General features: G+C 41.8%; 1 protein-coding gene across 4 annotated transcripts in view; it reads right to left on the bottom strand.

The window, feature by feature from the left end:
* Window positions 1-1,539: 1,539 nt before the first annotated feature.
* The window catches only part of TRUB1 (TruB pseudouridine synthase family member 1), a 43,125-nt gene continuing 32,371 nt past the window's right edge, over window positions 1,540-12,293 (bottom strand). For 3 of the 4 annotated variants that reach the window (XM_066621041.1, XM_066621038.1, XM_066621042.1), the window contains 4 exons: window positions 6,638-6,710; window positions 5,946-6,085; window positions 4,696-4,752; window positions 1,540-2,934 (listed from right to left, as the gene is read on the bottom strand). In XM_066621041.1, coding sequence (XP_066477138.1) covers window positions 2,720-2,934; window positions 4,696-4,752; window positions 5,946-6,085; window positions 6,638-6,710 — 485 coding nt within the window. In that variant the 3' untranslated portion in view covers window positions 1,540-2,719. Of the gene's footprint in view, window positions 2,935-3,216; window positions 3,338-4,695; window positions 4,753-5,945; window positions 6,086-6,637; window positions 6,711-12,293 lie in introns of all 4 variants that reach the window. The other variant, XM_066621039.1, reaches the window with a different exon arrangement.

The following is a 12,293-nucleotide window of genomic DNA, read 5'->3' on the forward strand; positions in this document are numbered from 1 at the left end:
TCTGGGTCAGCCTTGATTAATCTTTCATTATAGTGGATGAACCAGATGTAGCATCAGGAGTCAGCCAGCAAAAGTCCATGCCCAGAGGGTGCAGTGGGCCAGGTAAACTCTTGAACCCTCAGTGCCAGTGACTAAACTCGAAACCAGGGGATCTTAAATCGTCCCAGGACCTTCAGCAACCTGGCTCTGCCCATGAGTAGAAAGTCCTATTTGTGGAATACCCTGTATCTAAACATGTAATACACTGCATCTTTAAATACAGCCTCTCACACCTTGTCCTAATAGGCAAGAAAGCAAGATCTCAACCTGTAAATATTTCTTGCTGCCATCCAGTGAACCATAGGCAGAATCATAGGCGGAACCATAGGCAGAATATCCAGGGTGGTGTAGTGGTCGGGGAGTTGGACTTAACCCTGGAAGATCCAGGTTCAAATCTTCACTCGGCCATGAAGGCATGTGTGACCTTGGGCCAGTCACTCTCTCTTAGCCTCAACTTACCTCACAAGGTTGTTGTGGGGACAAAAAGAGGGGAGGAACCATGTACACCGCTTATAATTTGGAGGAAGTGTGGTATAAAAATGTGAATAAAAATATTCTGACAAGTAACTTACTGAGATAAAAACAGAGGCCAGAAAGATATTTCTGGGAGCTCACTCAGGTGGGAAAGTAGAGTAGTTTTAGCCTCCTCTCTTTGCATTACTGCATTATTAGATAAGAAGTTACACACAAATTCAGTTAAAAAAAGATATAAGAACTTGAACTTGAATATTCAGCAGACCATTGAGATAGTCAAACCAGAATTACGTTGGTAAGTAACTCACTCCACTGAAGTTAACGTCAACACGACATGAGTGTGTCTCGGTCCCATAAAACAACCCAGAGGTTTAAGCACAGTCATTTTCTGCACAGTTAATCATCAAGGAAGCATTGTTCTGCTTCTACAAATGAGACAAAACTCATTATTTGCTCCAGTAACGCAGCAGCTTGCCACAGGTACAGGACAGCAAGGACAACCCTGGGGTTGGATAAAAGAAAAAAAAAAGCTGAATAGAAATAAAATGGCCTCTGCCACTTCCAGGACTGCACATGCCAATCCATTCTCCACGACTTGAAAGTCTTAAATATTACACATCCTTCTGGCATTAGCAACTCAAACTGACTGTTAATATGAAAAATAAGGCAAAGCTAAAGCAGTGGCATTTCATTTGTTATACCCCAGCTCTATTTTTCCTTTTCTACAGAGACCAAAGCAAACACCTCTGTGAACCTATATACAGATAATGTATAGAATGAAGGCGGTTTGCTTAATCTAAAGAAAGAGGAATGGTTTGTTCTTGTTGGGACCATATCCAGTTTTGCTACTGATGCTCAGCTATTAGCTGTGGCCAAGTGCTCCTCCCCCCCTTTATAAGATATGCTGATTGCATTTGCAGCTGGAGGATACAGACTTAGCCACTATGCTCCATGCCAAGAATTCTTACAGTTTCACTAAAATATGGAAGATGCCAACACTGAAGTAGCATAGATTAACAGTGTATTAATATCTTTTGGGACAGACTAAAACACAAAGGATAGTTAATGCATACGATAAGATTCTGTTGGAGAACGTATGATATACTGAGAATTTAACAGATTTGGGCTGGAGAAGGAAACATTGTAAGCTTAGGGCTAGTCATAGTAACATAGCACAAGTCAATTATTTGAAATGGAAACCACAATTATGCATCTGTGTCAAATAATTCCAGAGGAACATCCAAGTAGTTTTCCTAATTAGCAATACTCAGTATGGCAAATTCAAAGCCCAAATGGCTCTACGTAATCACAGTTCAAAGCAACAGAGTAATCAACAGTTTACACCAGATCTTACTGGCTATCGGATGCCATGAATACAGAAGGGTTCAAGACATCTTCTTGATCTCTAGTCTGAACAGAAGAATGCCAAAAAATGGACGTCTATGAAACCATATTACATAAAATATGTTATTTAATTAAAATGTCCACATTCTATACTTGCTGCCCCTTCCCATGATGAAGCAATTGTTAATATCGCAATTTTCTGTTAAGTAAATTGAATTTGGGCATCCTTGTGTTTTATTCATTTCTTTTGACATTCTCCAATACATATGTGTCGATCTGTCTAAGTTGTCTTTCAGAAATGCATTTATACGAACAGTGCTGCTTTCATTAAAGCTTCTCAAAGCTTTTCTTAAAAGGAAAAAACATTTTATTTTTTGGATTTCAAAGATGTTTACTAGAACCTTGCCTGTATAGAGAATTCAGATTGTGATGCAGTCACATTTGGTGAGCTATGGCTTACTGTTTTCTCAGTTGAACAAAAGAACTGCCTTCCTGAATGTATAAAAAAATAATACTTCAACATCCAAAATCAAAACCAATGTAAGACACATCTCAAAAATTGCGTGTTGTAAATGGAATTAAAAACATGCCCTGCAAGCTCCTTTCAAGGGTATAATAACAAGTCTGCTTTCTTGACAAATACATTTACAATGCAACATAGACAGATGAGAGGAAATAAAAAGCACTGGGCACCTTCTTGTGTTTCAGCATGCAGAGAAAAGATAGAAAGGTATCATTGTCATTGCATTGTAATTTGTCATCCTCAAGGCACAGGATGGTAAATTTACAGGGGAAGACAAGACAATCCCAGAGCAATCTCAAAGTGTCTCAGTCATTCAGTCTTTTTCCTTGACCTGACTTATCACTTATCTTCACAGCTCACAGTGTGTTCTTCAGACAGCCCTGTCTTTAATTTTTTACAAGAGAGTCCTGCAGGGAGAAGAGGCATGCAACGCTCCAGAGACTGGGCAATTTCATCAATTGTCCATTTGTCTTCATAAAGGGCATGTTCTTCCAGTGTAAAAGGTCCCTGTTTGGTTCGGGTCAGCTCCTGCACAGACGCACAAGAGGACAGCTCTACAGCAGTAAAGGGGAAAAAACAAAAAAATCAAGTCTATCAATGGCGAATCAAAGTTTATGGTATCTTAAAGCAACAACTAAAGCACTAAGGTATATTATAAGTGCCACCACCAGGATATAAGATACTATTTTTAAGTCACGTAACATGCATAATATGTTCTCAACTTGCTAAACAGATACAGGAGGAGATACAGGGCAGGAGGTCTGGCTCAGTTGGTAGAGCTGGCGCCTTGTATGCCTGAAGATTTGAGGCTACCAGTTCGAAACAACCGGAAGTACCCGAGAACTGACGACACGCTGATATACTGATGAGCTGACCCTAGGTGGCAGAGAGGAGTTGCCGTCAAGTGGAGCGTGGGAGGCGAAGGGCCAGAGAGAGGACAGACGGGAAGGAATCCAGCTGGAAGGAGGAGTTCTATGAAAGACTAGAACTATTCAATTGTAAAAATCCCTACAGATTTAGAACAGCCTGCCTATGTAAACCGCCTTGGATTAAAGTCTGAGGAGAAATCTGAGGACCAAAGGAAGGCAGTATATAAATACCTGTATAAATAAAAATAAATAAATACACCATGTGTGGTGCCCCTGCAACCCCAATATCAATGCAATTCTAGGTGAACATACTTCATCTCATTATACTGTATGATCACATACTATATGATTCCTAATTTAAGGTCAAACTACATTTTATACAGTTGTGCAACTTTTGTTTGTCTAGAAAGAGTATGTGCGATCTTTAGTGGAAGATCAGTGTTCATTTCCACTCCCATTCCACAATATTGCTATTCCTAACATTACACTGTCACTGTCAAGGAAGGTGTAGGCTGGTGACTTGGGAAATACAGGCTGCCCTCGGAATCTGCTGGTATGTCAACTATGGATTTGAGTATCAGTGGGTTCAAAACCCACAGGGTGGGCCACCTGGTGCCCTTCGAGTGTGGCTAGAGTATGTTGTGCTTTTCAGCCCTTCAAAGGCTCTCCAGGCTTGAATGGAACACAGCTCTGGACATGATTGGAAGGCAACAGGGTGCCCAGCCTGTGGATCTGAACATCCACAGGTTTTGGTATCTGTGGGTGGTCCAGGAACAAATCCCTCAGATATTGAGGGCCGCCCTGTATGCTTACTGAGCTTGGAGTAAGCCAAAGGAAGGTAGACTAACATCAACAATTCTCACTGTACCTAATTATAAACAATCAAAGTTGAACAGAATCTAAACTAGCTTAGTTTTTTAAAAAGTGCTGACAGGTCAATCTTACTTTTAAAAATGGTTGCAGTCAATCTACTTACCAATGATCAGTGTTATCTCCCTAGATAATATGCAACTGACAAAAAAATAAAACCCCCTGCAGAATTCCACTTTAGGACATATGAAAAGCTAATTCATCATAAACAGGGGAAAGTCTAGAAGGGCTAGTTACATCTTATTCAGGAGTAGGCTGTGCACATTCCAGTTTTCAAACAGTTTTTAAAAACCTTAAAGAACTCTCTTGCTTCACTATTCTAATCTGCTTGTCTTGCAGGAAAAAAAAAATCTTATTTCCCCTGCTTCCAATTCAGCTGCCTGCATACCACTTTACTGTTGCCCTCATAGGACCCCTTTATAGTCATTCACTCAAGGCCTCGCTGTATTAGAGAGGCCAAAACCCCAGTCCTAGCAAGCACACACATGTGACAGCCAGAGATACTGAAAGTAAAAATAGCCCTGTGTTTAACAGACACCCTTGCTCCCGGGACAAGTACGCTCTTGCTGTGCCTACCTTTGCCAATATCGTTGACCAGGCTTCTGACATAAAAGCCTCCACCACATTCAACATCTGGAATAGCAACAGTGAGATGGTAAGTTGCCAGTGTAGCACAAAAATCTACTTTACATAGAAACATAAAGCTGCACTAAGCAAACAAAAGAGCAATTAAAATATTTATGGGTTACAATATAAATTATTCATCCTGTAACATGTGTGGGTGAGATTGTGAAACCAGTGAAGAGAGGAAAGCACACAGGAAAAAATGCACTAGCTCAACCTTATAAATTAACAATCATTCACCTTCTACTCACTAGCCTCAGGATTTCAAGAAGTACTTCAGGCTCTTCATTTGAAAAAAGAGTTGCCTCAGAAGGTCATAACATTTATCTACTGGTTACATTATCGCCTGGTGCTGGAAAAAAGGTTACTTCACAATGCAAGCAGAAGCCCTCTAAGTACACACATCCATCAAGAACTGAGGTATTTTAAAAGCCACATCTAATTGTTTACTCTGCTGTAAATCAGGTGCAAATCATCCAGCTAATAAACCAGCCCCCAGAATTAAAAAGCACACCAAGGCCCAGTTTGCACCTAAGTTCACTTTAAAAGGCTGCAGTTTAAGCTCACAAGCCTGAACTGTTCTCCTTGCTTACTTGCTTTTAAGCAAGTTCAAAAGGTACAAAAGCACTCACATCTGCTCTCTTCAGAGTCAACACTGCTTCCTTGGCTGAAGGAGGGCAGAAAATATGGGGCTGTGGGGGTTGGGGGGGAAGAACACTGTGAAAGTCAGGGCAGGGAATCATAGCATATATGCTTCAAACAAGATGTATCCTGCTCTGAGAAGAGCAAAGCCTCCAAGGGAAATTCCTGCCCCTTTGAACAAGTGCTGCTGGGATTTCTGCAGACCCAAAAAATCTGCCAGGAGATAACTGGCAGCACAGGAGGAACAACTAGTACACCTTGTGCCTCAAATAAAACCCTGGATTACAGTGAACATGGGCTTGTAAATCACAGGCGCATTAAAACCCATGAATGTGACCCACAGAGTTATTTTCCTATGCAATAAGTGCATGCTTGGTTTGAACCCAAGTCTATATATTTCTAAGAGTTCTACAGTTCTCTGAGAAAGGGTACACATAGTATAGAATTTCATATGCCATTAACAGTATCCTATATTTTATTTAAACACAACTCATTCAAGAATAAATGGAAGTGCCTGATCAATCCAACAAGATCCCAACATTAAAAGCTTTTGACCTTACCAAGTGTGAACAAAGGTGGCTTGAAGTTTTTGAGAGCGAGACTGTACACCGTAACTGGCCTGGGAGGCTTGGCTTCCACTGCAACTCCTTTCTTAACCAGAGTTGACAACCTTTGTCCCCCTTTCTTCAAGGCAGAATAGCTGGATCAGAAAGTACACATAGGAGAGTTATTAAAAGTTTCATTTAAAAAGGGCTTAAAATGCCCTGAATAATTATGCACTGATGTTTGTATTCTTTACAAACACTCTTACAATGGGGGGGGGGGGATCAGCAGAAAATCCTGATGTAGTAATTAGAGCAACCATCACATAAGGCAGACTACCTCAAAGCTTCCCCCCAAACCTTGCCACCCTCAAGAGTGCTCCCTACTTTTGCTACACATAAGCCTCACGAGTAGCGACACCTGTCAAGTACGCAGTTCCATTTTATTTTGCTCTAAGTATCCAGGGCAAGACACAAGTTTGCCTCAGTGATTACCAAAGGCCTGAAATTTCATCAACAAAACATCAAGGGACATTTGCATGTGCTGCTCAGATCCATGTCACTCTATGCTGCTGCTGCTGTCAAGTTAATAAATTTTTCTAAGCCTGCTTTGCCTTGCCAAATATTTTTTTTTCTACTGTCAGTCAGATGAGCTTTAGCAGAAAGGACTTCCCAAGGCTGTTATACAACTATTCTATCCAAGCACTTACAGTGGGGGAGCCTGGATGATGCTTCCTGTGAATTTCTGCAGAACATTCTCAAGATCCTCTTGTGTTATCCAATCTGCCAAAAAGAAACACACCACCCATATGTCCTACAGCAGCTGACACAGTCTGTGCTCTTCACAAACGCAGCGAGAATGATTGCACTTTCTGATTTTATATTAAAGTCACGAGAGAAAGAGAACATCAAATAGACATTAATCTATGATGGAGACATAGGCAATAATCAGATATAATCAGAGTAAAGCAGAATATAGGTGAGCCAGAAGCTGCACGTTGGTTTAGCATAGTGGTTAAGAGATTGAGCTTCAAATCTGGAAGACCCTGGTCTGCCATGAATTAACTAGGTGATCTGGGCAAATTGTCCCCTCTCGTTCATACTCCCCACCATCCCAATCAGTAATATGGGGGTGTACATACTTACTTGACAGGGTTGCTGTAAGCATAGCAAAATACATGCAAAGTACTTTAAATACAAAAGCGTTACACAAATGTCAAGTATTACTGTTGCTGCTTGTTTTTATGCATCTATAGATTCTACAATTGGAAAGCTTCTAGCACAAGTTTGCAGCTGTAGCAGGTTATAAAGTGTTTAGCCAAAAATTTTCCTTGAGCATTAAAAAAAAAAAACATTAGGCAGCACACTCTAGAAGCATAGCACACACTGAGCGGAGCCCTTATGTGACTGTACAGCAGGACCTCCAGATGATTGGCGATGATACCACGTCATCACCAACTTCCAGGTAGCTGATGTCCAAGCTGCATGGTGCTTGGCTTCGAAGTACACAACCATGTGGCTGCACACCTTAGGGGAAGCAGTAAGAGCAGGGCCAGTGATCATCCAGCACATTAACCTGGAATGTCAGGCAGACATCTGACAGGGTAGATGTCTCAGTAGAAACAATATGAATTCCTTCATCTTTCCCTGGGTGCCCAGTATCTTCTCCAGGACTGGACCACCTCTTACACCACATTCAGTGCACTCAATTACTCTTTTAAACTATAGCAAGCACCATCCCATAACTCTACATACGCAGTCATTAACCATTACCCATACAGACATGAAATAGTTGGAAGAATCTACTTGTGTAAAGTTGCTGTCTGACTCTCACTTCCTTATGATCAGGTTGTAAGTACACATGACCCATTTCTCTTCTGTGGTGCTGACCAATGATTGCCTAAGTTCAGGAGGGGATTTGTAAAGTAGTATTTCAATTGCACAGGGGGGGGGAGTTCGTATGCACCCCTCCCCCACAATTATAACAGGGGAAGAATATATGCACTTGTGTCCTAACTGAAGCAAGGGCCAATCAGACAGCAAGCCAGACCAGAAATTATTCTAAGCTGCTTCAGATACAATGCAGTCTGGAGGGAGAACAGGAAATGCAAGTGTCTTGTGCTTCCCATTTCTCTATCATAACTGCAACAGAACTTCACCATTCCCCATAAGAAACAGGTGAAAGGTGCAAATAAGGAACATTTTGTGTGTGTGTGAAGTTTCTACTACAGATAAGATGTAGCACAAGATAAGCACAAGACCATGCTTTCTGCTCCCTTGGTATGATTGCTACATCCAGTGGTAAATGACCCTGAGCAAAGCCCTTTGTCAATCAAAGAAAACTCATTTTTAAACTTGGAAAAACTTAGATTGCTTAGTCCAGGGGTCTTCAAACCCTGGCCCGGGGGCCAGATGCGGCCTGCAGCAAGCTTCTTTCCGGCCCTCGGCCAACCTCTTGTCCCCTGAAAGTCTCGGGCCCACGCAACTGAACATGAGCAGAACTGTGCTCTGATTGTGTCTGGAGGGTGTTCTGAGGTTCAGTGAATGAGCCCATTCATTCATTTATTCACTCATCTAAGTTCCATCTCTAATTTATTTATTTAAATTTTATATTTACATTTTTTTTCCAGCCCTCCACACCATGCCAGATATTTGATGCGGCCCTCTAGGCAAAAAGTTTGGAGACCCCTGGCTTAGACTCTCTCAATGCATTAGGTTTATCATAGCAAAGAAAAAATAGATAAATGCAAAACCTCTATGTACAGTATTTCACTTCTTATTTGCTTCCTTTCCATTATAAATGCTAGTTTTTCCAGTAACCTATGTAATGTTATGAAATCTTCCTCTATCAAAACTGTAACATATGCTAATGTGGGTCAATTTAAACATCTTAAGAGCCAGGATGTGCAGCATGGAGTGGGGAGAGCGTAGATAAGATAACACAGAATAGTCAGTGAATAAAACCTTCTCTTCTTGGTGAGGGATTAAAGGAAAGTTTGATTACACACCAGAATGCCCTCGCAGTCTGAAACTATTTCTAGCACATGAATGCTTCTTGCACATGACGATACTTCTGTTGAATACTCTATCAACATCCATTCCAAATCCTGCCTTTCTAACACACAACCGTGTTACCAAGAGGCAGCCCAAGAGACACAAAAGATACTGAGCACAATTTCCTTCCAACTTGATAGGAAGTCTCCCATGCAGGGCCTAGGAGAGGGAAGTAAAGGGGGTAATTTACCCAGACCCAGGGTCGGAAAGGGGGTCCAGGAGCCAAAGGAGAGGGCCCAGAAATTTCCTGGGATCTTATATTTTCCAGTCTCACCCAGATTCACTGCCCACACAGGATTGCTGGGGGCATTAACATGGGCACATGGCAGCAACTTCTGCCACAGGCCATGCACACCAGACCCAGGAATGCATATATTCCTTAACAATTCCTTATTTCACAAATTCCAAACAATTCCAAATATATTCCTTATCTGGGAGGAAACTAACCTGCTACAGTAGTTCTTCGACTTGCGGATCCAATTATCATGAAGGAGTGTAGAGGAGCTCAGCAACACTGTGCATGAGTGCAGCTGCTGCAGAAGTCAGTTTTGGTGTACACAGAACACTTCCCATTCTAGTGTGAGCCTAAATACAATAACTAATCTCTAAATAACAATAACTAATCTCCTGCAATGATTTTCCATATTTGAAAGAGAGACTGTGTTTGGTTTTCCGCATTACTGTATCTAGCTGCCAGTGCTGGGCAGGCAGGTAGACCTGTCTGCACTGGGAAGACTGGTAGACCTGGGCTCCAAAGACTATTCTGGCTGTTGATACTTTCCCCCTGCCTGTTTTGCCCCCATTCTGCCCACCCCCATTGCCACCTTCCCACTCTGTTCCACCCCCTCCCTCTTTGGGAAGGGGCCCAAAAGAAACTTTGTACCCCCTGATAAAGTTCCTCTCAAAGGCCCTGCTCCCATGGACTGATTTTGGCTTACAATTTAGTAATCTGGATTTGTCTTAGTAGTCTTAGTTTCAGACTTATCTCTTAGTTTCAGAGACAAGGTACCATTGTTTTGATCATATACAGTCCAGAACAAAAAAATTGTGGAAGACAAGCACTTAAAACAATGTGACATAATTTAGACATTTGTTTTGCCACTGGAAGTTGATTTCAGTCCAACTATCATTTCTTCAACAAAGGTAAAAATTGCCTCCGCTCACCCTCCCACTTCTCCACTGGATTCCTGCTGAAGAGCCCCCAACCAACATGAATGGCTTTTTCTCCATGATGCTTAAATCCTTCCTCTCTATTTCTTCGCAATATGTGCAGCTCTCGTCCTGAACAGATGGACCTTGTGATATAGATAAGAGGTCATTCCCCGAAAAGAAAACATTTCATCTCCTATGCTGTGTTGCAAGGAAACAACTTTAATATCTCACTTTATACAAACAGAACATTTGGAATCTTGATAGCAGATGCTGCCATTGTGCCCAGCAGCAGTCTAAATGAAGTGCCATTAATGATAATACTGTAGCAGTTCATAAATCCATCAGAGTTGCAGGAGGAGAACAAGATGTACTGCAGAAAGGAAAAGGGCAAGAGAAAATTCCAGGTGCTGTATACTCACTTATATGATGTGCTTTGTAAATTACATGGAAGCAGAATGCAGAAGTTGCACTAGTGCTGTTAAAATAAGGTCTCTGCATCTCAATTCCAGCAAGACAGATAATTTCTAGATTTTACAGATTCCAACATGGGTAAGATCAGCAGATCCCACACGGTACAGGAGAAGTTGGGCAGAGAAAGAACTGTGTAAATTCTTAGCCTTTTCATTCATTATCCCCAGCACATAGAGGAATGGGGGGAGCAGCCTAAGTAAGCCAGCAATCCCCACTCTGTTGTGCTCTTGAAAGGCTTTCCTAGTAGGCAGAGGTTGCCTATGGGGCAAACATTTTCTAAGGCACTGGTTCCCAACCTGTGGTCCGTGGCCACAAGTGGTTAGCAAGACCCTGAGAAGTCACCTGCGGGGTCTCAGGAAAAAGAATCACCTTTGATCAATTCCAGTGTTTTGCTGTGCAAACAATCTCCCATGGACCACCATAGAGGGCAGAGAATGGACTGCCCACAGCCACAACCACTGAAGTGTCAGCTGTGGCTGTGGGCAAACCATTTTCTGTCCTCTCTGATAATCCATTTGAGAGACAGACCACAAAGAGGGTGGAGACCAGACTCTCTGCAGTCACGTGGTCCACGATGATTCCAATTTTTGCCTCAGTGGTTCGCGAGACCCTAAAGGTTGGGAACCAGTGTTCTAAGGCGTGAGTTTTTCCCCCAGTGATTAGAAACAGCAGAGACTCATTGATCACAGTTATGAGAAGGACTTCTCTTCAAAGGCTGCATCTTCCTGTGTGCACAAACAAGGAACATGGGGAGGGGGCTTTGGGAGCATGATGAGGGTAGTGCTTGCTCATACAAGCTCAATATTTAAACCTTGCTCAAATGTTTCTGTACACTTTTGAGATAACGTCCAGGGAGAGCACGTTTCTATCCAGCATATGAACTGGTGTTAAAGGTGGGACATATTGGTTTATTCCAATGCATATATCATTGTCAATTAAGCAGTAGAAACCACAAAAGATGGCTTAGTACAAACTTAGCATTTTTATATATACATATACATACATACATACATACATACATACATACATACATACATACATACATATATATATATATATATATATATATATATATATATATACAGTATTTATATACCGCCTTTCTTGGTCTTTATTCAAGACTTTATTCAAGGCGGTTTACACAGGCAGGCTTATTAAATCCACGCAGGGATTTTTACAAATTGAAAGAAGGTTCTCTCTTTCAAGAACCACCACATTCAAGATGTTACACTCCGATCTGGTTTAACGTTCTGGCCTCCATCCTCCCACGCTCCGAGCAGATGGAACAGCTCAGCTGCAGCTTGCCAGCTGCTTCAAAATCGCACGGTGCCGGTGGCCTCGAACTGGCAACCTTGTGGATGTTAATCTTCAGGCAAATGGAGGCTCTACCATCTAGACCAGACCTCCTGCCCATTTTTAGACAATCAAACACAGTACAACTGTGCCTGGAAGTAAAATGTCAGTATATTCACTGAACCTGCATTTAGCACATAGGACTGAAATCTGAATGTTGCTCCCTAGAATCCCCTCCTGCAAAGCTATTTCAATATTAGACTTGTCCAAGTAGCAATCTGGGCTCAGTCAAACTCAGATCCAAGCTGGAGCATGCCACAGTCATGAACTGAGAAATCTTAGATTTTCAAAACTTAATTGTTTGCCTGTGACATAGATAGCTTTCCTGAAGCCAAG

The sequence above is a fragment of the Tiliqua scincoides genome, chromosome 3, assembly GCF_035046505.1.
Source record: "Tiliqua scincoides isolate rTilSci1 chromosome 3, rTilSci1.hap2, whole genome shotgun sequence".
Lineage (NCBI taxonomy): Eukaryota > Metazoa > Chordata > Lepidosauria > Squamata > Scincidae > Tiliqua > Tiliqua scincoides.